The 27,457-nt window shown below is 35.0% G+C and overlaps 1 protein-coding gene across 1 annotated transcript in view; it reads left to right on the forward strand.

Annotated features, from left to right (window-relative positions):
• The window catches only part of LOC308522075 (titin-like), a 308,401-nt gene that overhangs the window by 185,641 nt on the left and 95,303 nt on the right, over positions 1-27,457 (forward strand). The window contains 33 exon segments of the mRNA XM_081095258.1: positions 708-827; positions 2,113-2,178; positions 5,220-5,300; positions 6,239-6,313; positions 6,941-7,030; positions 7,499-7,561; positions 7,887-7,976; positions 9,957-10,004; positions 10,551-10,952; positions 11,113-11,391; positions 11,632-11,907; positions 12,049-12,188; positions 12,502-12,628; positions 12,720-12,983; positions 13,273-13,539; positions 13,669-13,932; positions 14,022-14,161; positions 14,325-14,451; positions 14,574-14,840; positions 14,962-15,228; positions 16,054-16,320; positions 16,411-16,550; positions 16,987-17,113; positions 17,892-18,034; positions 21,986-22,109; positions 22,625-22,891; positions 24,609-24,706; positions 25,408-25,576; positions 25,672-25,938; positions 26,041-26,307; positions 26,394-26,672; positions 26,757-27,165; positions 27,297-27,421. Coding sequence (XP_080951384.1) covers positions 708-827; positions 2,113-2,178; positions 5,220-5,300; positions 6,239-6,313; positions 6,941-7,030; positions 7,499-7,561; positions 7,887-7,976; positions 9,957-10,004; positions 10,551-10,952; positions 11,113-11,391; positions 11,632-11,907; positions 12,049-12,188; positions 12,502-12,628; positions 12,720-12,983; positions 13,273-13,539; positions 13,669-13,932; positions 14,022-14,161; positions 14,325-14,451; positions 14,574-14,840; positions 14,962-15,228; positions 16,054-16,320; positions 16,411-16,550; positions 16,987-17,113; positions 17,892-18,034; positions 21,986-22,109; positions 22,625-22,891; positions 24,609-24,706; positions 25,408-25,576; positions 25,672-25,938; positions 26,041-26,307; positions 26,394-26,672; positions 26,757-27,165; positions 27,297-27,421 — 6,135 coding nt within the window.

The following is a 27,457-nucleotide window of genomic DNA, read 5'->3' on the forward strand; positions in this document are numbered from 1 at the left end:
AAAGTGGTTAATAGAAAGTTCAACCATAAGAAAATAGAAATCTTGTCTCTTTTTAATATATAAGTGAACTAGTATTAAGTGTATATTTTCATCTTTGTGACGGTAATCTTTACATCTTTGTGAAATTTGTATGGGTCTTTGTGAAGCACTTTCCATTACAATCTCACATCCTTTGTCAACATTCTTTAAAGAACGTGAAATTGAAAAGTATATTGAGCCTGAAGAACCTGAACCTGAACCACAGCCAGAAGAAATACCAGTTCAAGGTATTCAATTAATTGGACTTAAATCTTCATCATCATATCTTCATCTTTATATATATTTTATGTTGTTTTACATGTAGAGTAGGTCTCTGTGTTTGTATGTAAGATTCATTGTTTTAAATGTGCATCTGATTCTTATATATTCATGTAATTTGTACTATTTATCTCGTCAATGTGGCTTACATGGATGCTTCATTTGTTGTTTTTAGTAATGTCTTTGCTATATTTTTCATCATCTGTGTATCATGTTGATATTTTCATGTTTTATGTTGGACACTGTTTTATGTTTTATGTTGGACACTAATATTATGTACCCAAAAAAGCAAATATATATATATATATATATATATATATATATATATATAAATTTCTACTGGAGATACTATATATCCACCTACTAATTAATATATACATACGTTAACTTTCCTGAAATACTCTTTTAAGAACCTGAACCTGAACCTGAAAAGAAGGTTATTGAGAAACCAAAATTCAAACCAAAGCCGCCAGCTCCTCCACCGGCTCCACCTAAGGAAGACGTGAAGGAGAAAGTATTCCAACTTAAAGGTATAAATGCTACTTCTAAAGTTTTATTAACCTGCTACCCAGTCATCTGAAGTGGCGCTTGCAAGAATGTTTACAAGTGTGTGCTTTCAGACATGATCAAGCTGTGGGCCTTGCATAGAGACCTATGTTTCGTGCTGCTCCAGGTGCCTTGTCAGGCCACGCCTGCTGCCCCAAATGCCAGGAACTGCATTTTTGTGAGCTTCATCCTGGACATCTGCCCAACTAACATTTTTTATGCGGAGTGCGGAGAAACAGTTTTCTGATTTCAAAGCCTCGTTGCTAGGCATATCTTTGGAATCTTATGCATGTGAAATGTATAAGAAATGTTTGCAAAATATTTTTAATATTGCAGTAACAAATTTATACAAAAGGCAAAACTTTGTTCTTAAGGAATGTCGTGTGCTTCCAAGTATTCTATAAGTAATATAGTTATGGCATTGAATAGCTGATATGTGCTCATATACCAAGAAAGGAACACATATAAGTGGCCTGTCATGCTCCCCCACTTTTTTTCTTTTGTAACTTGATAAAAACAGAATTGTGTTCTGTGGTCATCTTCAACATGGCCAGAGAGATGATGGGTACATCTGAGCCAGCATCTCCTCCCAGTGTTAAACTTCCCTTCATTCTTTTTGCATTTAAACTTGTCTTTGAATTAATGCAATATTACTTAATTTTTAGTAACTTCTTTAATATATGTTCTTTAAAAGCTGAAATAAACTGCCAAAAGCATATTATTCTTTTTATTTTAATAAAATGTTGTCTTATTTGTGGTGTCATGCAATGTCCCAATTGAAATTATCTACACATAATCTTAGATGAATACTTTCTCCATACACATGTACAAACCCAGAATCTTCCAGGATAAGATTTTACTTCCAGTGATTCTTGCCCTTCAACAACTCTCCTGGCCAATAAGAGGAAAAAAGTGGGCACTTCTTAAAAGACTACCCAAGTGTTGATTGATACTTCATGACAACACACACTTAAATACATTTCTCTTAATGTAAAATTTAAACTCAAATAAAATTTTCATTTTTCTGCAAAAAACAAAATTATCTTCCTTTTCAGCCAGACTTGACGATTGCACTTTGGAGTAAAACTGCAGTCTGTGTTCATGGTTTGAATGCTTTTGATATGCTTGGTGGTGGCTGTTCTTGGCTGTTATTAATGCTTCTTGGTTATGACCAAAGCTTGGTTTTGATTCTTGGAGCAGGTGTTTAATAATGTGCTTCAACCTAGTCTAAATATACAAATAATAAAAGCAAGATCCTATTTTTTAAAGCTGTTTCGAAGAAAGTTCCTGAAAAACCTGAGGTCCCAGAGAAGGTGGAGCTTAAGCCTCTGAAAGGTATTTCAGTCTGGAAAACTCACTCATATGCGGTCTTCCTGCATCTGACTCCTTGCTCTTTCTGTCTTCTAGAATGTTCTCTTTCCAACATTTCTTACATAATCACAGTAGTCTCATTCATTTCTTGTATTTTTGTACCTCTTATGGTCCTGGCTCATGAGTGTTGCCTCCTTTGTCTCATCATTTTCATCCATTATATGGGTAGATATTGCTTATCTTTGTCTAATCTACATATGTCTTCTTGCAATTACCTATAAGATTTTGGTGCTTAGCTGAAATTAATATTGGGATACACCTTAGGTTAAAGTGCTGGAAAGCTTTGGAATTACACCAGAACAACAGTATGTTAGCCAGTGTTATAAGCACTAAAAATAAGCCATGTCTTCCTTCTCCGCATTAAGATTATTCACATAGATTTTTTCATGGCTCTCCTGTCACTTTCTTCTCTGTGACTCCAAGACATTTTTTTTCCAGTGTACAGATCTCATGTTTTAGCGAAATTTTATTATCACTGCACATCATTTTTCAAAATTTCTCTTTGAATATATATTCCCTATCTAAGCCTAGACCCTAAAGAAAAATAAATTAATAATACAAGTCTAGAAGGCATCTATTTAAAATAGAGTTCTTAATTTTTCTAGTAAGTATAGTGGGGAGCTATTTTCTATTTAAGTAATTAACACATCCAGACCCAGAAATTGAATCTGCTCCTGATTCACTCTGGAATTTGGGAAAATCACCAATCTGAATATGCATTTCTTGACATAAAATGAAGGTTATAGGGCAGAGGGAGGTAGAAGAGGGTAAAGGGGGGAAATAAATGGTGATGGAAGGAGATTTGACTTGAGGTGGTAAACATACAAAACAGTATACAGATAATATATTATAGAATTATAACACCTGAAACCTACATAATTTTATTAACCAAAGTCACCCCAATAAATTAAATAAAAAAGAAATAATTACTACAAAAACAGAAAGTTTTCTTTCATTTTTCTTTGTCCTGGAACTATGTAAATGGCAGTAAGTCCTTTTGATTCTGTAAGTTTAGTAGAATTTACTTTTGAAACAACTTGGTCAGAATAATCTTTTCATGGGACTTTTCATTAATAAATATTTCAAAAATAAAATGAAGATTACAAAATAATGTTACTATGAATACTAGCTAGTAAAGTATTATTACAAAGTCACTTATAAACATTAAAATGACATGAAGTAACATATATTGGCTTTAAAAATAATAGCTATTATGGTGTGTTCTGCACCTGAGTCTCAAATGTCATTGTTCTTAAAAATAAAATAATATGGAAAAACAAATGCACTGATATATTTTCACTATGTCCATTATGGAAGTAAAGGATATTATGCTATCCCAACTTACTCGGTGGCTTCTCCAAGTTCAATCAATAAAAATAGTTTTACATTAAGAATATTGGTAACTCCAAATTAGTATTGAAGGCCAGCACAATTTATAATTGTTTAAAAAAAAATGAATGTTTGTAAAATTCTACCTAAAATATAGGAAAAAAAATATTTAAAAATAAAATAATTACATTTGCCTTTTAAATGTTTAAATTTTGAAGAGTTAGGCAAGGTTATCATTATCACATTTTTTAAAAAAAAAACTGTTTATTGAGTAGCAAATGTCTTGTTTAAAGCACTAAATGGGAAATTTTATAGAAATATCTAAGAAATTCAGATTGCATATGAGTAAACAAATATAATATTACATGATACAAATAAATAATGTCTTAAATTTTAATAGAACATCAATAGTGAAGGGAAAAAGTTTAATGATCACCAAGCGTTTCTCTTTTTTTCTTCCATTCAAATCTATAAGGACTATAGTAATTTCAGGAGGTTGCTCTATATACTAATAGCATACTCCATGCCTGATATTCACTAAACACACAGAGTGAATTAATTTAGAATACCTTGAGTCCCTTTTAGTCTAAATTCAAGAACATTTTCTTATTCATAAAAAATAATGCTGCCCTAACCGGTTTGGCTCAGTGGATAGAGCATCAGCCTGCAGACTCAAGGGTCCCAGGTTCGATTCCGGTCAAGGGCATGTACCTTGGTTGTGGGCACATCCCCGGTAGGGAGTGTGCAGGAGGCAGCTGATCAGTGTTTCTCTCTCATTGATGTTTCAAAATTCTCTATCCCTCTCCCTTCCTCTCTATAAAAAATCAATAAAGCCCTGACTGGTTTGGCTCAGTGGATAGAGCATCGGCCTGTGGACCGAAGGGTCCCAGGTTTGATTCCAGTCAGGGGCATGTACCTTGGTTGCGGGTACATCCCCAGTAGGAGGCAGCTGATCGATGTTCCTCTCTCATTGATGTTTCTAACTCTCTATCCCTCTCCCTTCCTCTCTGTGAAAAATCAATAAAATATATTTTTTTAAAAAATCAATAAAATATATTTTAAAAAATAAAAAAATAATGCCAACACCAGCTTCCAAATTCTATAGGTCCATAATTTTAAGTTAGTATTATTTCAAAACAGAGAATTTAAGAAAGGTTACTTCTTTGCTGTTAAGAAAATGAGATAATGGCCCTTTCCCAACATCAAGGTCATAAACCAGATCCGTTGGCTTTCTTCTCTCCCAAGTGGAGAAGATTGAATAAGGACACTTTCACCTGCCAATATGATTATATTCTACTTTATAATCATATTGAGGAGATACCAGTGTAGATTTGGACAATCTACAATTGCAGATTGAGACAGAGATGCTGTCAAAATCTGTGTATTTGATGGAAAATTTATAAAGTTAATATAGAACAGCATCTTCTATACATTCAAGTTGAGTATATTTGCCTGTAGTTAATGCAATTGAATTTCATCACAAGGTTATATAGATGTTTGTAGAGAAAATAACTTGATGTATATTATTTGCATTTAAATTCTGTGATATTTACATGTGACAAAAATTATTGCTTATGCACTGTACATAGTTAACTAGTTTTGAAAGAGACATTTTATTGTTGACATTTAGTTTTTATATGAATTCACTTCAAAATTTGAAATCATATTCTTTTAAGTGCCTGGAGGTGAAAAGAAAGTTCGCAAATTACTTCCCGAACCTAAACCTCAACCAAAGGAAGAAGTTGTTCTCAAAAGCGGTATAGTATTTTTCAACCGTTACATCAGCTTTGAGTATACAAAAGATATACTTCAAAGCTTACAAAATTTTTCTGTCTCTTGGTTTTCTTTTAATTAGATTCCCTATTTATCAAAGTTTATTTGTAGTAGCATTAAATGTTAAGGCTATAATTTTTATAACTTTTTTACAAGAAGACAGAAATTTTGTGAGTGTTCACAGTATTCTGAAATTCACTTAATAGACATAACTAAATTGATAATATTCTAATCTAATAACAATGACCATAGCTGTCATTTTCATGATCAAATTATGTAGTAAAATATACTAAACCTATTAAATACTCTAAATTACACCAAACTATTTAAGACTAAATTGAGTGAGTATTCAGTTTTAAAATATGACACAAGATCACCACAATGAAGAAAAAAACCCACATTTTTTAAAAAGTGAACATTTCTTTTTAGTATTTTATCTTCTAGTATTTTATACAAATAAGATATTAAAGAATCAGAAGCAAGATATTCAGATGAAAAATCAATTTCTAACTTTGTCTTCACAAAAAATTACTCTTCTCTAACCTACATTTCTTTACATGTCTCCATTTCAGTAAACTTTATACTTATTTAAATATTCCTCTTCTCATTAAATTACAAAATAAATTATGGTTAGAATTGTTTTTATGCAAATTATTCATTTTGTGTTTGGGTCATTACTGGCACAGACTTATCTCTGTATAGCTATTGATATAGATGTAAAACAACTCTAAATGCTATTCTAAATTAACACAAACTTTGGTTTAAAAATAATTTTTAGTATAAATACAAATTTCCCAGTGTACTAGGTCAGGTTGCATGCTTTTCATTTTCCTTGCTTTGTACATTATTTGTATTTGTCAAGTTCATTCAACATCTACATTTGTTCGTCTTGGTTTACATATAAACCTTTTTGTCTTTTAAGTTCTAAGAAAGCGATCTGAAGAAGAAGAACCTAAAGTAGAACCTAAAAAAGTAGAAAAAGTTAAAAAACCTACAGGTAGGAATCTCAGTAACAATTTGTGAAATTATCTTTTAACAAAATGAGCATTTAACAAAAGGTTTATCTTGTAAACATAAGTGGAGTTAACTATAAGCATAGCTTCATATTTCATCTGTGTTTTCCATTGTCTGCTTTCTGTTGAAATATTTACATAGTAATTCTCAAATCCACTCATGTACTTGCCTATACGTCATTATTTTGATTACTTGCCACATAAGTTCTTTCAGTAGAAATGATTGTGAAATAATCAGGTTGGCTGAGAATAACTTCATGGGAGGGTGTCAGCAAATGTTTCATAACATTTGGGGGCTTTCAAATGGGCTAGGTTTCTTTCTATCCTTAGCCTATTATCAAAGGGTTATTTATTGGTAACTGTTATGAAAGTGATTTGGAAAGGGAGAGATAATGGGGTTGGGGGAGAGGTGGATGGAATAAGGAAAAGAAAAATTAAATCAGAGTCAAAAAGAGAATAAAAAATTAATTGATAGAGTATAGATTTTTTTAAAAGCCATCAATTGAACTTTTGAAAACCAGTTTGATCTAATTACTGATTTCTAAGTAATAATTGATTTCTAAGCATTAAAATATTTAAATATCACTAAAAATAACCTTATTATCTTAAAGTACCAGAACCACCTCCAAAAGCTGTTGAGGTTGAAGCACCTCCAACTACTGTTGCGAAAGTGGAAAAGAAAATTCCTGAACCAGCAAAAGGTACAAACTTGCAATTTTTTAGTTGTTTCTAAAAATACAAATATGCATCATTTAAAATATAATTACACTGGCATAAAGATTTGAACATGCACATATGCATGCATAACGTGAAAATAATATATTCTTTAAAAAGATTTGAACACGTGACCTTAATCTGGTCAGCTTAATTGTGTTTACCATTTCCCTCTCATGTGCAGTGGGCTAATGATCCCCCTATTGTTAAATAATTTACTAAGTTTTAAACACTAAGAAAAATATGTCTTGGGGCAGTGAGATGAATAACAACATTAGAACCAATAAAATTGCCTTACTGTATTTTCCAAATATTTTGTAGATCAAATACTTGATTTGATGACTATGTGTATTAATTCTAATATCTTCCAAGACATGTCTGCCTAATTTTGGTTTGACTTTGTGAAAACTTAAAAAATACTGTGATAACCTGTTTATTATCATGGATTCTTTTAGTGCCTGAAATAAAGCCAGCAATACCTCTCCCTGGACTTGAACCAAAACCAAAGCCTGAACCAGGTAAGCCAGCTGATCCCCAATGTCAACAGTATACTCCTTCATGCTTTACACAAAGTGTAGTTTAGAAGAAAAAGTCAGTATGTAGCAAATAGTTTCTAATGTGGCAATATATTATATTTCATTTAATATGATATATTAAATATATTAGAATATATAGAATATATCATATTATATGTAGATTGTATTATAGTTAGAATATATTATTCTCCAATGAACTAGTCATTGAAAGATTTTGAAGTTACATCAGAAGAGACAAATAGGCCACCAAAACAGGTTTTACGAAATGGCAAATATATACATTAATGCAATGGACATCTCTCTACAGAAGTGAAAACAATCAAACCACCTCCCATGGAGCCTGCTCCAGCCCCCATCACTGCCCCAGTGACAGCACCAGTCGTGGGAAAGAAAGCAGGTATTTATTCTGTAGTTTTCTTGTTGATTGTTTTTCAAATATGTTTTTATTGATTTCAGAGAGAAAGGGAGAGGAAGAGATAGAAACATCAATGATGATAGAGAATCATTAATTGGCTGCCTCCTGCATGCCCCCCACCAGGGATTGAGCCCATAACCCAGGCATGTGCCCTGACCAGAATCAAACCCTGACCTCCTGATTCATGGGTCGACACTCAACTATTGAGCCACATCAACTGGGCTGATTGTTTTAATGGCTTAATAAAAATATTCATACTTGAATTAAATTTAAGCCCTCATTATATTGAAACTAGGCATTATTTCAACTGTGGGGGTTGTAAATTCTTAATTAAATTTTCTTCATCTGATTAATGTCCTTTACCCACCTAAGCTCTCACCTAATGGGTGCGTATTGTTTTAATTGGAATGTACATTCCTATGCTGCACCATTTCCTTATATGCTCTTCGGATGAAGGAATGAATATGTTCCAGGCTAATGAAAACTAAGGAGACAGTCAGACACTCCCTAAGGACATGCACACAGGAATCCCAAGGAGTTTCAGCTTTTTCTTGTGCCCTGTAGGGATCATTTCTCTTAAAAAAAAAAAAAGATGTATTTTGGAACAATGAAAAAGTTCCAGATATACACGGTGTTGATGACTTGATGATTGCATAACATTGTGAATGGGCTTAATGCAACTGAATTGCACACTTAAAATGGTAAATAAAATAAAAAACAACAGGATAGTTCAGCCTTTAAATCTATATAAGAATGTAGATCAATAATAATTTCCTTAAATGTGCTAAGTGGTAAAATCATCTCAGCTACAAACTTCAAGTGCTATTACTAATTCTTTACGTAGGTGTTAATCTCAAAACCAAAAATGATTTGATGTGTTTTTATGATTGATAAATACACATTCTCATTGTTTGAACTTTGGCTGGTTACTTACTGTCTTTAAATTTTCATGTCCTAGTATGTGAAATCAGAATAATAATTACATCTGCCCTGTCAGATTACTGAGAGCACTAAATATGTGTGAAGCACTTAGCACACTGCCTGGTACATAATAAGCCCTATAGAAATATTTTGGTTATTATTGTGTTTAATGACATGAGACAATGTTATGTTCTTTAGCTATAGCAAAATTTTAATATTTAAGATATAATAGTTTGTCACTGATATTTATGATTTGGGCATTATTCTTATTTTTAAACTTTTACAATTGCAATGTGATACCTTTCATTAGTTCAGAAAAAGATGGTAGCTGCTATTGAGCCAATTAATTATGTGTAAAAATAAAGCTTTTCTTGCATTCCCAGGGGCTGAAGCTAGGAAACTGGTTCTACATTTTATTAGCCCCTGCATTAATAATTGAATTAAACTCTAAATGTAGGAACTTCCTTAGTTCATTGCTTCTGCTTTAGTTCATTGTCTAACTAAGGGAAACTTACAAAGGAATTCATATATGTATAGCACATAAACCCTTTGTTTTTCCTTAACCTTGCCTAGATTTGTTGCCCACTTTAAAAAGGAAGTTATAGGTAACTTCTGGGCCATTCCCTTTTTCTACACTGATTCCTTGTTAACAGAAACATATCCTTGGTACACATAACCAACACATAAGTAACTATATAAAATACTTTGTGTTGCTAAATAAGAATGAAACTCCTCCTTACAAGGCAAGAGTAAGCCTTCCAGAAATGGAAGAAGAATAAAGGCACTTGCTGAAAATAATGTTTTAATGCTAACTATATTGGTGGCAGTTTAGCTTAGTCACATTATTTTCAGAATATGACTTCTTGGATATATCAAAAATATCTGTTAGAAATGTCCATTCTCCATAGAGATCATAGAAAATCAATTCTCTTTTTTTGCATTAATACTTATAATAAAGAGTATGATTCACCTCACATGGTTTACTAAGTATGAAATAAGTCTGAAAATTGTTTAAATGCTAAGTTTTCTTCTTTATTTCAGAAGCCAAACCTAAAGAGGAGGCTGCCAAGCCCAAAGGTCCCATCAAAGGTAAGATTAATTTCCTTATACCTGAATTGTAATCTTTCACTCTGGGGAAAAACAAAACAAAACACTTTACATTCGAGGGGGGAAATTTTTCAAAATTTGTAACAATCCATGCTATTCCTAATAGATTCTGCTAAAGCTAGTATGTCTTCTGATACTTTAAGCAATATACCTCTAATATTATTCAAGCGGGTACTGTATAACCAGCTATATTTTAGCATAATAAATTCTATGTGTTCTTAGCTTCATTCTTCATATACATGATATTTACACATGACATAAAATAGACATTAATCTAGATATTTTACATTTGGGTTTAAAACTTGAGAAAATGAAGAGCATTTATTTTCATGGACTCCTTATGTCATCTCATACTCCTGTCGAGAAGAAGGCAGCATAAATACAATGGACCTTCCAATGCCCTAGTCTTTAATTTTCTGTTATTCTCTAGTTGCTCTAGCATTAGTTTTATCTGGCAGGCAGCCAAGTGTGCACTTTCTGACCCTTGTGGAAATGCCAAATCAACTTTTAAATTTTATTTTGAAGTAGGTGTAGCCAAAAAGACTCCTTCACCAGTAGAAGCTGAAAGGAAAAAGTTAAGACCAGGAAGTGGTGGGGAGAAACCTCCTGATGAAGCCCCATTCACCTACCAGCTAAAGGCTGTACCACTCAAGTTTGTAAAAGAAATCAAAGACATCGTCTTGACCGAAGCAGAGTCCGTTGGCTCTTCTGCAGTCTTTGAGTGTTTAGTCTCCCCCTCCACTGCAATTACAACCTGGATGAAAGATGGTAGCAGCATCCGGGAGAGCCCAAAGCACCGATTCACCGCAGATGGTAAAGACAGAAAGCTGCATATCGCTGATGTTCAACTTTCTGATGCTGGTGAATACACCTGTGTTTTACGTTTGGGAAATAAAGAGAAGACCTCCACAGCTAAACTGATTGTAGAAGGTAATTTCCTGTCTTCTGCATATGGTCCATATTCCAGTTTAATACAGTAAAACTCTGGAGCAGCTCTTATTGTAATTTTAGGCAAAACCTCTTATTTCTAAGTTTTCTTTCATTGAAAGGATTGTATGTATTGAAAAGTCTTTGCTGAAATTCTTCCCAGAACTTCCTGTGCGTTTTGTGAAAACGCTTGAAGAGGAAGTCACAGTGGTCAAAACACAGCCATTGTACTTGAGCTGCGAGTTAAACAAAGAACGCGATGTGGTCTGGAGGAAGGATGGGAAGATTGTGGTGGAGAAACCTGGCAAAATTGTGCCGGGCGTCATTGGCTTGATGAGGGCCCTGACCATCAACGACGCAGATGACTTCGATGCTGGGACATACACAGTTACTGTGGAAAATGCCAACAACCTGGAGTGTTCATCCTGTGTGAAAGTAGTAGGTGAGTACTTTGCTGGGAAATTTTGTTCATCTGATTATTATACTAAGAAAGTGGAAGAGAGAATATTAGTTTCCAGGATCAGAAAATAGCTGTCTTGTACCATATCTAAGAGGGGGATGGGGGGTATCAATACCTCAGAATAGATTAATTAGGTCAAGTTTTGAGAATAATGTTTCTATTTCTGAAATTGACTAGGGAAGTTACTTAGATCATTCTTTTTCTGACCTCATTTTCGTACAGAAGTCATTAGAGACTGGCTGGTGAAACCCATACGAGATCAACATGTGAAACCCAAGGGGACAGCTGTTTTCACCTGTCATATAGCAAGGGATACTCCGAACATCAAGTGGTTCAAAGGCTATGATGAAATCCCCTGGGAACCAAATGACAAGACTGAGATAGTGAAAGAGGGAAACTATGTGCATCTCAAAATTAAGAATGCGGTGCCAGAAGATATTGATGAATATGCAGTGGAAATTGAAGGGAAAAGATACCCTGCAAAGCTGACACTTGGAGGTATAATAATCTTACATCTTTCATTCTAAAGGACAGGTTTTATGTGTGCATAAGGCAAAATAACACAACCCAAAAGACATGAAAGCAAAGCATTGTGAGACTGTTTAAAGCATTGTGGTATTTCATCCCTGACCCATACAGATCGTGAAGTTGAACTGCTTAAACCAATAGAGGATGTTACCATTTATGAGAAGGAAAGTGCAAGCTTTGATGCGGAAATCTCAGAAGAAGACGTTCCTGGACAATGGAAACTGAAGGGAGAACTTCTAAGGCCCTCACCTGTGAGTAATTTCCTCTTGCAGTGGTTAGTCGTACATGATAACTACTTTCTAAATTCAGGTTTAACATTCAAATTTGGTGCAATAATGATAGAGTTACTTCAGGCTTCTTAAATCTCAAAAAGGGGAAGACATTTGATGCACTCTTTGTAGACCACTCGGACATTTAAAAAAATTTTTATGATAAGACATTTTTAGTTATGTTATTAGTAGTAAACTTTTAAACTCTATAGAAATCTTTGTCTATACTATAGAAACATTTCTCCTCTAGGGAATTTATCTCACTGAAATGCTAACTAAAACTATTGTTTCTCAGACTTGTGAAATCAAAGCAGAAGGTGGGAAACGCTTCTTAACTTTGCACAAAGTCAAGCTGGACCAAGCTGGTGAAGTCCTTTACCAAGCACTTAATGCCGTTACAACTGCCATTCTGACAGTGAAAGGTATGGGCTTTTAGAACTCAGGAGTGGGCTCAACTTCATTTCATGTCCCTCAGCGTTGTGAAAAACCTCATTCTTATTGTTTGCTTTTCAGAAATTGAGCTTGACTTTGCGGTGCCCCTGAAGGATGTCACTGTTCCAGAAAAGCGACAGGCTCGATTTGAATGTGTCCTAACTCGAGAGGCAAATGTCATATGGTCTAAGGGACCTGATATAATCAAGTCTTCTGACAAGTTTGATATCATTGTTGATGGAAAGAAACACATTCTTGTTATCAATGATTCTCAATTTGATGATGAAGGAGTCTATACTGCTGAGGTGGAGGGCAAGAAGACCTCGGCACAATTATTTGTTACAGGTAAGAGTTGATGAGATCTGACTATAACATCCCATATTTAGACACACAAATATATGACTTTAAAAATAGAGCACTAAGTTCTCATAGTTATAGGTGGTGATCGGCACCCCTTTATCTTCACATTACCACTTAAACAACCCCCCGATTTTTTTTTAAACAAAGGGTGGCTCCATTTGAAAAGATGAATAAATAAATGCCATGTGAAATCCTTTCACCCAGGCAGATTAGAGTGGAATACTTCTGAAGGTAAATTGTTTTCCTGAGCATATTATCCGTGCTTGCATTGCAGGTGTAAGATTGCAATTCATTTCGCCTCTTGAAGATCAAACAGTGAAAGAAGGTCAAACAGCAACTTTTGTTTGTGAACTTTCCCATGAAAAAATGCATGTCGTCTGGTTCAAAAACGATGCCAAACTCCACACAAGCAGAACTGTACTCATCTCATCCGAGGGCAAGACTCACAAATTGGAAATAAGAGAAGTGACATTGGATGATATATCCCAGATACGAGTTCAGGTTAAGGACCTGAAGTCTACAGCACACCTAAAGGTCTTAGGTAAATGTAACCAACTAGAAATAAATAGCCTGTTTTTAGATGTAAGGGTCGGGTGGTAGTTAAATTGCATCTCTTTAATAAGCTTTTATTTGCACATTCTTCTTATTATCTGCTGAATATCTTTTACAGAAGCCGATCCCTACTTCACTGTGAAATTACATGACAAAACTGGAGTCGAGAAGGATGAGATTATTCTCAAGTGTGAAGTGAGCAAAGATGTGCCAGTGAAATGGTTCAAAGATGGCGAAGAGATTGTACCTTCACCCAAACACTCCATCAAGTCAGATGGCCTGCGCCGCATCTTAAAAATCAAAAAGGCAGAATTTAGTGATAAAGGCGAATATGTGTGTGACTGTGGTACAGACAAGACGAACGCAAACGTTACTGTGGAGGGTAAGTCGCTGAAAACATTTAAATTTACCCTATTTGAAACCTTCAGTTTACTTATTCAGTCAATCTAACAAAACTTGGTATAATTTCAGCTCGACTAATAAAAGTGGAAAAACCTCTTTATGGAGTAGAATTGTTTGTTGGTGAAACAGCTCGCTTTGAAATTGAACTTTCAGAGCCAGATGTCCATGGCCAGTGGAAGCTAAAAGGAGAGCCTTTGACTGCATCCCCTGTAAGTCAGGATTATCTGCTCACACATAGGAGGGGGCTTGTTTGCTTGTTTAGGGTGAAAAAGACACATTTCTGGTATGCAAACTCTCAGTGATTTGGAGAAATAACCAGTTACGAAAATGATTTTTTTCTTTTTTCTTTCCTTCTAACCCTGATCCAAACAGGACTGTGAAATCATCGAGGATGGGAAGAAGCATATTCTGGTCCTTTATAACTGCCAGCTGGATATGACAGGAGAGGTGTCCTTCCAGGCTGCCAACGCTAAATCTGCAGCCAATCTGAAAGTGAAAGGTATGCCCCACCTGTCAGCTACACTTTTGTATTTTTTTAAGACTTCCTCTGATATCCTGAATTGACCAGAGTCATGAACAGAAGCATATTCTAGCTTCATCCACACCATCCTTCCCTTTCAGAACTGCCACTGATCTTCATCACCCCTCTCAGCGACGTCAAAGTCTTTGAGAAAGATGAGGCGAAGTTTGAGTGTGAGGTATCCAGGGAGCCCAAAACCTTCCGTTGGCTGAAAGGAACCCAGGAAATCACAGGTGATGACAGATTGGAGCTTATAAAGGATGGCACTAAGCATTCGATGGTGATCAAATCAGCTGCTTTTGAAGATGAAGCAAAATACATATTTGAAGCTGAAGACAAGCACACCAGTGCCAAACTGATCATTGAAGGTAAATGTTTTATCAGTTAGAATGGACCATCTTCACTGTTTTGTTTTGTTTTTTTGCTTTTATTTTTATATGTCCTCCTTACAAAGCTGGAATTGATGAGCTTGGGGTTTTTTCTGGATAGGAATCCGGCTCAAATTCCTCACTCCCCTCAAGGATGTGACAGCCAAAGAGAGGGAGAATGCCGTGTTTACGGTGGAGCTGTCCCATGACAACATCCCCGTGAAGTGGTTCAAGAACGACCAGCGCCTGCATACCAGCAAGCGGGTCTCAATGCACAGTGAGGGGAAAACTCATTCAATCACATTCAAAGACCTCTCTCTTGATGATACCTCTCAAATTAAAGTAGAAGCTATGGGAATAAGTTCAGAAGCTAAACTCACGGTGCTTGGTAGGTGCCCTTTTCCATTTAATCTTATTGCACTAAATTCAGCAGAAATCTGTGGAGTAGCTATTATTTAAAATAGTCATCCAAGTGTTACATTGCATGAAGTTAGCCCCTGTCTTTAAGAAACTGTCATGTATGTTATCAGGCTTATTTCCAATATATCTTTTCTAAAAATATGAGGATTTAAAGAGTAAAGACCCAGGCCTACAAAATAGGCAGTTAAAGTCAAAATTCAAACTCTCAATTAATTATTGAGCCCTGTTATGTTTAAAAGAGCAATATGTATACTTCCTGTCTCCTTGCTCAAAATTATTTCATAAAAATGTTTTTTTCAAGTTTCTTCTAAGAGAGAGAACACAGAATTTACATGGCTAAACCGTTTCTTTAGCCCCTTAATATCAAGCAGATTACATATGAAGTCCAACGTATATAGAAACTATTAAAGGCAAACTATTAATTGATATTAAGAAAAACTAATTTTGTGAATCTAAAAGCATAAAGGTAAAGTAGACATACTAGATTTGCTAAGAAATTCAGCCAAATAATAAAGGAACACATAATTATATATAAGGTAAATTTCATAGTGTCTTTTAAGATACAGTTAATAAAATACTTCAAAATAAAATACAGATGGGTTAGGTTTTGGTAAAACTCATGCATGTTCCCTTTGTACCACTTGGAGAACTTTTGAACATAATAAACAAGTGAGCATTTGGTTCAATTTTAACATATGCACAGAACTCTGTGAGCTGCCTCTTAAACTTTTCAAGAGATTGTCATTTCCCTCGATGCTAAATGACATTTTTTTCACTGATATTCTACTTGCAGAGGGAGATCCATACTTCACAGGAAAGCTTCAAGATTATACCGCTGTAGAGAAAGATGAAGTGATTCTACAGTGTGAAATTAGCAAAGCAGATGCACCAGTCAAATGGTTTAAGGATGGAGAGGAAATAAAGCCATCGAAAAATGTTGTTATTAAAGCAGATGGCAAGAAGCGCATGCTAATCCTAAAGAAAGCCTTGAAATCAGATATCGGGCAGTACACCTGTGACTGTGGGACAGATAAGACCTCAGGAAAGCTTGACATTGAGGGTAAGGACATTTCCATGAGCCTACTCTTGAAGCTGTTGGGGTTCTTTCTGCCAGAGGCTAATGACACATGCTGACCCTTCACTTTCCTAGATCGGGAAATAAAACTGCTGCGCCCCCTGTACAGTGTGGAGGTGATGGAGACCGAGACAGCCCGCTTTGAAACTGAAATCTCTGAAGATGACATCCATGCCAACTGGAAACTCAAGGGAGAGGCACTGCTCCAAACACCTGTAAGGCTATTTCTGAACTTGTCAGCACCCAGAGGAGCTGTGTGAAACAGAAAAGGACAGGCAAAAAGTCAGAGTGCATGCAAGGCATCTAAAATGTAGTATCATGTTCTCTGTCAGACCTTAAGCCACAGAGAGATATTAGGGTCTATGGATGGGCTCTGACAGGCACATTTGCATTATTTGTGTTCCAGCAGAGTGAATATAAGGGTATAGGTATTATATGATGTGGCCCGTTGGTTCAGAATTATATAGCTAACATATGCACTGCTTTCATGATGGTATTTTTAAGCTTCATTTCCCACAAAAGGAAAGGTCAAATGTGTACTATCTCTTCACCCATTATTAATCTTATCCCTTTAATTAGATATGATATCCTCAGGGGGAAAAACCCAAGGAAAAATATTTCCTATGAAAGCTTTATTCTTTTTTGGTACAGGATTGTGAGATCAAGGAAGAAGGCAAAGTGCATTTCCTTATTTTGCACAACTGCCGCCTGGACCAGACGGGTGGGGTGGATTTCCAAGCCGCCAATGTTAAATCTAGTGCCCACCTCCGAGTAAAACGTAAGTATCATGTGTTTCTGCTGAAAATTCAGTGTACAGCTTTGCATAAAATGGGAGAGAAACTAATTGGAATTATTTAATTCATTAGAAAAAAACTATTAAAAGTATAGAAACAGGCTTTCTTGTATTTACTTCTTTGACATCTCAACACACACGTCATTGAACTTGTCATTTGAACAAAAAAAAAAAACTAAGCAAGTCAGATTTTCCTATTTTGTAATCCTTTCATTCGAAGTAGCTATACCTATAAGAAGAATCTAACTCAGACATGCAGCCCTTAAAGACACGTCCTTCAAGTGCCTGTAGCACTATAGAGAAAAACTTGGCTGTGAGGCCATTTCAGATTCGAGAAGGGAGGACGGGAGAGGATTTGGCTAACATTTTTGGGAGGTGCAAAGTGTTTGATGGACATGGACAGGCTATGTGATTGAGGGGCCCTTGTCCTCTCCCAATCAGAGTCTCAGTTATTTTGGAAGTCACATACCTTATGTAGCCAGAGGAACTTGACGCCTGGCAGAGAGACAGATGCAGCACAGATTTCTTGCTGACCTTGTAGAGCAGCACGAAAGGGCCCCTATGAATACCCACTCTCCGGCCGCCTGCTCTCCCCTTCCCAGCACCACAGGGCCCCATTCACATGGGAGCTAAAGTAGTGGCCAGTCCTGTGGCTCTTTCCTTCTCAAAGAAAGCCACCACAAAGATTACTAACCGAATCTGTATTTATTCACTTGGAATTACGAAATGAGTAACCCAACACTGCTTCCTTCCTCTCGCAAAGCGCGAGTCATCGGTCTCCTGAGGCCTCTGAAGGACGTCACAGTGACCGCAGGGGAAACCGCCACCTTCGACTGCGAGCTCTCTTATGAGGATATCCCAGTGGAATGGTATCTCAAAGGGAAGAAACTGGAGCCCAGCGATACGGTAAAAAGCAGGAGTGTGGTTGCTTGTCTTGCTCTCACTCTTTCAGGTTCTTCCATTTTCACTTGTATGTTCCTTGTTCTTTGCTCTTTTTTATGTCGCTGCCTTCTCCCTTTCCCTTTCTCTTTCCTATCCCAGCCTACTCTTGCCTAATTTCTGCTGAAATTGTCAAACCGATTCTTCACATTTTTGCTGGGTTTAACCTGATGATATTTTCATTGGAATGGAAATAAAATCTTATTTTTTTTTTTTTGAAGAACAGTCAAACACTCATTGGTTATCAGTGATAGGAAGGAGTAAAAAGATTTAAAGAAAAATGTTTTCTGATTGAATGCACTGCAACAACAGTGCATATTAAGTTTTACGATAAATTCTCAAGCTATCTAGAGTTCTGCATATAGGGGAGGATTGAAATTCCATTTCAGGCAGTTGATCAAGTGGTTGAGATAACTTCAGGGCAGATTTGCTCTTTAAGCATTTCTCCAAAGCTATTTTTAACCCTCAAGTGCTTTGAGCTTTGCAAATTCTGGAATGCAAGCAGACTATTTAAAGTGCAACTGTTGCTGCTGACAAGAAAGAAGGGCTCTGTGGCTATCCACACATATGAACAAATATACTTTAAGAAATTTTAGGAAATAACCAGCTCCTAGTGTTAGCTTTTCTATGCCTAAGTTTTTTTGTGTGTTTTTTAATTTATTTTTTATTTATCTTTATTGTGGAGAATATTCTATGCCTTGGTTTATAAGAAAAACCAAGGTGGTTTTTCAGATAGGCCTACAATATAATTTACCTAAAGTGAGTTATATATTTTACTCCCAAAACAAAGTGTGTGTTTAAATTAGCTTGATAATTCATCATTGATTTTTAATTCTTGAAATAAAATGTATCTAAAATGTCCATGAAAAGAACGCATTGGACAGTTCATTATACCATAGTAATTTTTTTTCAATATTGTAGGAATAATATCAAATGTGCCATCAAGGTTTCAATATAAATCCAATTTTTAAGACTTAACAGAATATAATTAACAAGGAATTCAGTTTAACAAGGAACCACAAAGTTGGTTGAATTATTAGAAGGCAAATGCCTTTGACCTGTTCTAAAACAAACATAAAGCTTATATTCTATCTAAGTGATTAAAGACTACTTCAGTAACAGTTCATCTGGGAAATGCAGTTTGCCTACTATACAGACAATAATCACTAATTTATCTACTCTTTTACTGAGGACAGAAAAAGCAGGTATATGTTCAAATTTCAGCATGAGAATTAAGTTATAGTGAGATCTTTTAAATATTGAACTGAATGATGAAGGCATCTCTAGCTTTGAGTTTGCTTTCTTAATATATTTTTCCTATGAACTGTAGTTTAATTGCTTTCACATCTAAAGGCAGAGATTTGGTTGACTTTTCAATACCTTTCTAGATTTGTAAATTTGTGATTTTTTTAATGTAAGAACACTGCTTAAGGACAAATGATATTATTATTTTGCTACTAAATTTTTGCTACTAAATATCTTTTGGACAAATTAAGAGCTTTCTATTGAATGATCAGTCTCATTCATTTTAATGTAAAAAGTATATTATTTTAATTAAAATGTAGACTCATAAAAATCTTATTCACATTTCTTTTACAAATATATATATGTATATATATGTATATATATGTATGTATATATATATGTATATGTATATAAATGTATACATATACATATATATATATATTCTTGGTACTAAACTTTTTTCTTGGGTTAGAAAGGATCATCTTACTATAATTTTATAGGGCCTCTTTGTGCCTCTTTTAGCACAGGAATTTTAATCCCTTACTTAGTCACCCAAAATACTTCAGCCTTTTATGAACTTGCTCTTATGTTACTTAAATGTCTCTTTTTAAAAAGCAATATAAACTATGAAGCAATAAAGTCACTTTATTACATTTTCCAGGTTTGTTTTGAATTAAGTCTTTCAGAACAAAGTTGCCACTATTAGTTTAATTCAGGCCTTTCATCTGCACTCTACAAAATGGTTAGCCTCCAAATACTGTACTAAACAAACAAAAACAAGTTATTGGAATAAGAAAGTTAAAAGAAAAATTTAGAAATGAGTTGTGTGTTTTTTGCTTTTGGGGGTTTTTTGTGGGAGGTGGTTTTTTTGTGTTCTTGTGTTGTGTGTGTGTGTGTGTGTGTTTGGCTGTCAATCTAAAAGCACTGCTAAGTCCTAAATGGCCTTAGATAACTTTATATTTAAACTTTAATAGCTTGGTCACAGTCATAGTACCTATTGTATTATAGCAACATGCTTGAATTACAGAATAACCATATTTTAAAAGGATAATATCTAACATTAACCTTTCATAATCCACCACCAAATCTTCAGCATTCATTTTACTTATTTATTTATTTTTATAAGGTACCAATTAGTTTTTCCTTTTTAAAAAACATAATCAAGGTACACTGTATAACAAGCAGGTCAAACTCGTGGCCCATGGGCCATGGGCTGCATATCTTCTTTATTTGGCTGGTGTTAGCCTTTGAGTTTGACATGCTTGCCACATAAGACCAATTAATTGAGAATCACTGTGTTCTGAGCCAAGTTCCAATTTTTTAGAGTAGCTGCAGAGGAATTTGGATAAAACAACAAGTTAATAAATAAGATATATCTGTGGGCAGATTGAAACCTGAGATACTTTTTAAAATAGTCCTAAATCACAGTCCGAAATTTATATTGAAATATATTACTAAAACTTTTTTTTCCTTTTAAGCACCAGGCCCTTGAATAAGCAGTTGTGTTCTTAGGACTTATCTTAATTTCCTCCTCCTATTTGTTTTTGGCCTTTCTCGATTATGAAGGTAGTTATATTAATAACCATGCCCAACTATTAAGGAAAAAACCTTTATATGAAACTTTATTCATGACTCTTTCCTTTACACCAACATAAGAAATAGTTCTATTGGTAAAAACTTTTAAGTTATTCTGAACTCTGAATGAAGTCTTAGCAGAATCTATCTCAAACACAGGACAGAGCATCTTCTGGAATTTTAGATGATAGGACTAGAAGAACCTATAACTGTCGTATCCTTCCTATCAGGATGACCCTGTCTGGTAGCCTTATGTTCAATTATGCAAACTACAATTATGGGACCTAGTGAGAGTCTATAAAAAGGCGGGGTATTCTTTTTCACAATTCATTGTCCTACAGACTACCCCTTCAAATTGCCCAAGGTTGCATTTACAACAAGAATTTATTATTCAAATAATAACATTAATGGCAGAATTTGTCTTGATATTCTACTATCACAGTGGTCTCCTGATTTAACTATTTCTAAAGTTATTTTATCCATTGTTGTGTGAACAATTATAGCCCTCTCTGATACTGGATTTTCCCAATCTTGAGGTGCACAAGAGTCAGCATCTTCATTTGTAATTTTGAACAAAATTTAAAAATTGTACAAATTATTTTAATCACAGTTTTACTTGGTTTGCAAAAATAATTTCAATTGCTAAAATGAATGGGAAGAAGAATTCTAGCTTGTTGCATGGCAAACACCTTGCATGTAGACTATAAGGTTTACTTTCCGCTTATAATATGCAATTCATTTTTTCCTTCCTTTCATGATTTCTATGTTCTTTCTTTATATATAAGCCCAGTGACAGAATGGAGGCAAATGTAATACACACACACACCAGAGTATAAACAAAAATTTGCCCAGTATTTCAAGATAAAAAGCCACTTAGTAATAATTAAGGGTACTTATAAAAACCTAAAATTTTCTTAAGGATTCTAAGCTATTGGTTAAAATCATTTTTAAATACATATGTGTTATAGTTATGATTATGGAAGGACTTGGAAAGCACTATTTCAAACTGTTTATCTAAATGAATTAAATGCACCTATATATATTGGATTGCTGTTTTGAATATTCTTAAATTGCACTTTTTTTTTCTAAAAAAAATAGGTGGTCACACGTTCAGAAGGAAGAGTTCATACACTTACTCTGAGGGATGTAAAGTTAGAAGATGCTGGAGAAGTCCAACTAACAGCAAAAGATTTCAAAACTCAAGCCAATCTCTTCGTGAAAGGTAATTATAGGCTTGTTTTTTTAAACATGTATAATACTAAGCTTCATAAATGCCAACTCTTAATTATCTTTAATCTTTGAGTAACATAGATCATTATAATTCACCAAATATTCAAAGGTCTATTTTTACTTTTTGGCCTAAAACAGACTATTTTTTTTTTAAGTCAAAATTGACTAGCATAAGGTTTCCTTCCTCTTCTGGTCCCCACTGTTTTTACTGCATTCAATAAACAGCTGGAGGAAGAATTATTATCAAACTAGGTTTCTATCACTTTATTCATCAAGAGTTGGCTATTATTTCCTTGATGTTTCACATTTTTTTAGAAATGCTCTTCCTCTGTGCAAATAATGATGAAACATCATTATTAGAGAAAAGCATTTGTGTGTAATTAAATCTTACAAATGAAACATAAAAATAGAAAAAGCCCAGGAGATACAAGAGGAAAGTTGAGGAGGTCCTGCAACTCTTCCAGAAGAAAGGAGAGATGCCTTGGCTAATTAGTATGATTCTTTCAGAACCCCCAGTTGAATTCACTAAGCCTCTTGAGGACCAGACGGTCGAAGAGGAAGCCACTGCAGTATTGGAGTGTGAAGTATCCAGAGAGAATGCTAAGGTGAAATGGTTCAAAAATGGCACAGAAATTCTCAAAAGCAAGAAGTACGAAATTGTTGCTGATGGCAGGGTCAGAAAACTTATTATACATGGCTGTACCCCCGAAGATATTAAAACATACACTTGTGATGCTAAGGATTTTAAGACTTCCTGTAACCTGAATGTCGTGCGTAAGTATTCTTCTTACACAGGTCTTTTCATTTGCAACTCTTTGATAACAAAACCAACAAAAAAAACCCACACAACTTTTTGCATGCCCTTCTTGGCCTAACTGCATTTCTTGGCAACTTATAATATTGATATTGACATAACCTGGTCCTCTAAAAAAAAAAAATCCTTCTGATGCATCTGGTGTGATAACGGACAGATTGCTCACTTTTCACTACGCTTCTCATAGTAGTCAGCAGATGTGCTCTTTGTCAACATGGGGTAAGCCTACTGTAGGAATGTCCTCATACACATGAGAACAAACTGAATGCAAAAGACAAGAAGGGGGAGCTATGATTTTTTAAAAAAAGAAAGAGAAAAGGAAAGAAATTTCCACTTGGGAGGAAATGAATCCTCGGGCGTGGGGAACAACTAGAAAATGAGCATGAAGTTTCCGTTTGAATAGGAGCATGCTAGAGGCCTGCTGTAATATGATAAAGCCCCTTTGCATAATGCTTTCTCTGAGAATAAGAATGGATAAGAAGATGGAAAGAAGCCTGGATTCTTTGAGTGCTGTGAATGAAGAGAGCTCCAGTGTTTTTAGCATTACTTCTTCCTCTGGTGAAAAATATAATGTCCTGTTACAAATGCCACAAGCTAGCCCATTTTTTTCATTCATCCTTTGGTCCAGTGATAACATTTTTCTGTGTGTATTTTGTGCTGTACTTGCCATTTGATTTAGTTGCTTCTCTTCTGTCAACAGCTACAAAATAATGGCTGTGAATGTGCTTCCTTCCATGCGTCGTGTACAGGTGTATTCTTTGTACTTTTGGTTGCACTGCTTTAGCCATGACAGAGTAGCTTCTTGCGTCTCCTTCTTCTTTTCGTCATCTATTTTTGTCTCCACTCCACGAAGGCTCAGTTACAATGAGCCTACAATGTCTTTAAGCTTATTAGTTAGTATTTATGTCCCAGAGTCTCATTGATCAAAGAAAGCTATCTTGGGAGACACTCACAAGGAGCCCTGAAAGAAGGGCAAGGGGTTAGCTCTTCAATCCTGTACTTCTGCTGACTTAATTCTGGACATAAATGACACAAGAGATATACAAAAACATTATCTTCCACTAAAGACACTGCTTTGTCACACTAATAGATTTTTATGGCTGACATATATGTGACATCTTTGAAGCTTTTTTTAAAAAAGCTGAATGTATGTGATTTCAATTGCAGATTCATGCCTTTCTGCCATAGACAAGACTGGTCATAGTGCTTTAAGCTGCATTATTGTGAATTCTGCTAACTTCTCAAAGATTATGCTTGTTGCACTAAACAAGATGCTGTTTCTTTGCTACTGGTGTTTCCTTTGACAATATCAACTTTCAACTCCGGAGAGTATCAGTGGGAATTTTCTTCCAGCTATTATTCTGGAGAAATGAGCTGCTGATAGAGAGATGGTAGATAGATAGATAGATAGATAGATAGATAGATAGATAGATAGATGATAGATAAATAGATATAATTAGTTGGACCTAGAATATGCCACATTATTTTATGAAAATTACAGATATGTAAAAAGCAAAATTTCATACCTAAAGGGCAGCTCTAAGTGATTTCAAAATCAATATAGCTTATTAAGATTAATAGGGCCTGCAAAATACTCACAATGTCTTAATTTGTACCACAGTGTGTCAGAGTAAATTTCTAGAAAACATTTTGAAATCTGATGACTTTCTCTTACAGCTCCTCATGTGGAATTCTTAAGACCACTTACTGACCTTCAAGTTAAAGAAAAAGAAATGGCTCGGTTTGAGTGTGAAATTTCCCGAGAAAATGCAAAGGTCTGTGATTATATAGTTACTATCTTGTATTGTCAACTTTATGTTTACTTTTGGTTTAGCCAAATGGAATAAAAAAATTAATTGCACCTATCTCTGATAATCATTCTCCTTTTAGCTTAAAGATTATTACTTTAGTATGAAATACATACTTGATTTAATTGTTCTCTTTTTAGTATCATTTATGTACTATTGCTTGAAAAATACTGGACTCACAATCAGGAGATTTAGACATTATTAGTCTGAACCATATGAAATTGCTGTTTTCTTAGGTTAAAAATAATCACATATCAGCAACTTCATATGTCTCAACTGAGTACTCCTGTTTGCTTAACATTAATCACCATTTGAATCTCAGTTTACACATCCAGGAAACAAACAAATTGGTCTACATGATGCCTGAAGCCCTCTATGGCTCTCAACTTACACAATCCCATCATGTTTAATAAGTGATAATAGTATCACAGCAGCTCACTTAGTAATAATTGAAGAAGTTTGTTCTTGATTTTATCAAAATTTATTTTACAATTGCAGTTGACATATTTTGGGGGGCTGAGTTGTATTTGCCACTTTGGTTCTTCATACTATAAAGCCTATTGGTTGCTTTTTAAAAAAAAAAACAACTAAGGATCATATTTCTCTTGATACTTATCTGAAGGGACAACAAGAAAATGAATAAAGGTATTTATTTATCTTAAATATAGGTCCAGTGGTTTAAAGATGGTGCTGAAATTAAGAAGGGCAAAAAATATGACATCATATCTAAAGGAGCAGTGCGTATCCTTGTTATCAACAAATGTCTGCTGGATGATGAAGCAGAATATTCCTGTGAAGTAAGGACAGCACGAACTGCTGGCATGCTGACAGTACTGGGTAAGAGTAAAGTCTTTCTTTGCAGAAGTTTATGTGTTGGGGGAAAAAATAATAATATCTACTGTAACTCAATTTTTAAAAAATTATTCTTGCAGAAGAAGAAGCTGTCTTTACAAAAAATCTTGCCAATATTGAAGTTAGTGAAACAGACACTATAAAACTGGTCTGTGAAGTCTCCAAGCCTGGAGCAGAAGTGATTTGGTACAAAGGGGATGAAGAGATCATTGAAACAGGACGATATGAAATACTCACTGATGGGCGAAAGAGAATCCTGGTCATTCAGAATGCCCAACTTGAGGATACAGGCAGCTATAACTGCCGACTCCCAAGTTCTCGAACTGATGGCAAAGTCAAAGTACACGGTATGACAATTACTGTGAATAATATTTTAAGAAATTTATATTTGTTGTATTCAAGTTTCAAATGCTTAAGTTTTCAATATCTTGCAACTCTTTTCTTCCCAGAACTTGCTGCTGAATTTATCTCAAAGCCTCAAAACCTTGAAATACTTGAAGGAGAAAAGGCTGAATTTGTCTGTACTATATCAAAGGAAAGCTTTGAAGTCCAGTGGAAGAGGGATGATAAGCCACTTGAATCTGGAGATAAATATGACATTATCGCTGATGGCAAGAAGAGGGTCCTAGTTGTGAAAGATGCCACACTGCAAGATATGGGCACTTATGTCGTCATGGTTGGGGCTGCCAGAGCAGCAGCTCACTTGACAGTAATTGGTAAGTTTGTTTTTGCTTCTACAGTTTACTCATATTTGTATCTTTGGTCTTTCTTCATACTATAAGGTCTTGTTGGTTGCTTTCAGAAAAACTCAAGATCATAGTTCCTCTTAAGGACACCCGTGTGAAAGAACAACAAGAAGTTGTCTTCAACTGCGAAGTCAATACTGAAGGTGCAAAAGCTAAATGGTTCAGAAATGAGGAAGCCATATTTGATAGTTCAAAATACATCATTCTCCAAAAAGACCTGGTCTACACCCTCAGAATTAGAGATGCACGATTAGATGATCAAGCCAACTATAATGTGTCTCTGACCAATCATAGAGGTGAAAATGTTAAGAGTGCAGCTAATCTGATAGTGGAAGGTAAGTCACTTCTATGGCATGAGTGATTTTTGCAATCAATTTTTATTATGAAAACAAAATCAACATTATTCTTCTTTACAACAGAGGAAGACCTTAGGATTGTTGAGCCTCTTAGAGATATTGAAACAATGGAAAAGAAATCTGTCACATTCTGGTGCAAGGTGAATCGTCTCAATGTAACACTGAAATGGACCAAAAATGGAGAAGAAGTGGCTTTTGACAACCGCATTGTATACAGAATTGATAAATATAAGCACTCTCTAATTATTAAAGACTGTGGCTTCCCAGATGAGGGTGAATACATTGTCACTGCTGGACAAGATAAATCTGTCGCTGAGCTTCTCATCATAGAAGCTCCTACAGAATTTGTGGAAAACTTGGAAGACCAGACAGTCACCGAGTTTGATGATGCTGTCTTCTCCTGCCAGCTGTCCAGAGAGAAAGCAAATGTAAAATGGTACAGAAATGGGAGAGAAATCAAAGAAGGCAAAAAGTAAGCAAAAGCTTCTTAATCTCTATTTCTGTATTTCACACACACACACACACACACACACACACACACACACTTTTGGCAATTTAGTGGTCATTGTGCAAGCTAACCAGTAAGTCAACCTCTCTTTTTAGATACAAATTTGAAAAAGATGGGAGCATACATAGACTTATTATCAAAGATTGCAGACTGGATGATGAATGTGAATATGCTTGTGGAGTAGAAGACAGGAAGTCACGAGCTAGGCTCTTTGTGGAAGGTATGTATTAAGTGAAAGGACAATTTTAGTATTAGT

The sequence above is a fragment of the Myotis nattereri genome, assembly GCF_964212035.1.
Source record: "Myotis nattereri genome assembly, chromosome: 7".
Classification (NCBI taxonomy): domain Eukaryota; kingdom Metazoa; phylum Chordata; class Mammalia; order Chiroptera; family Vespertilionidae; genus Myotis; species Myotis nattereri.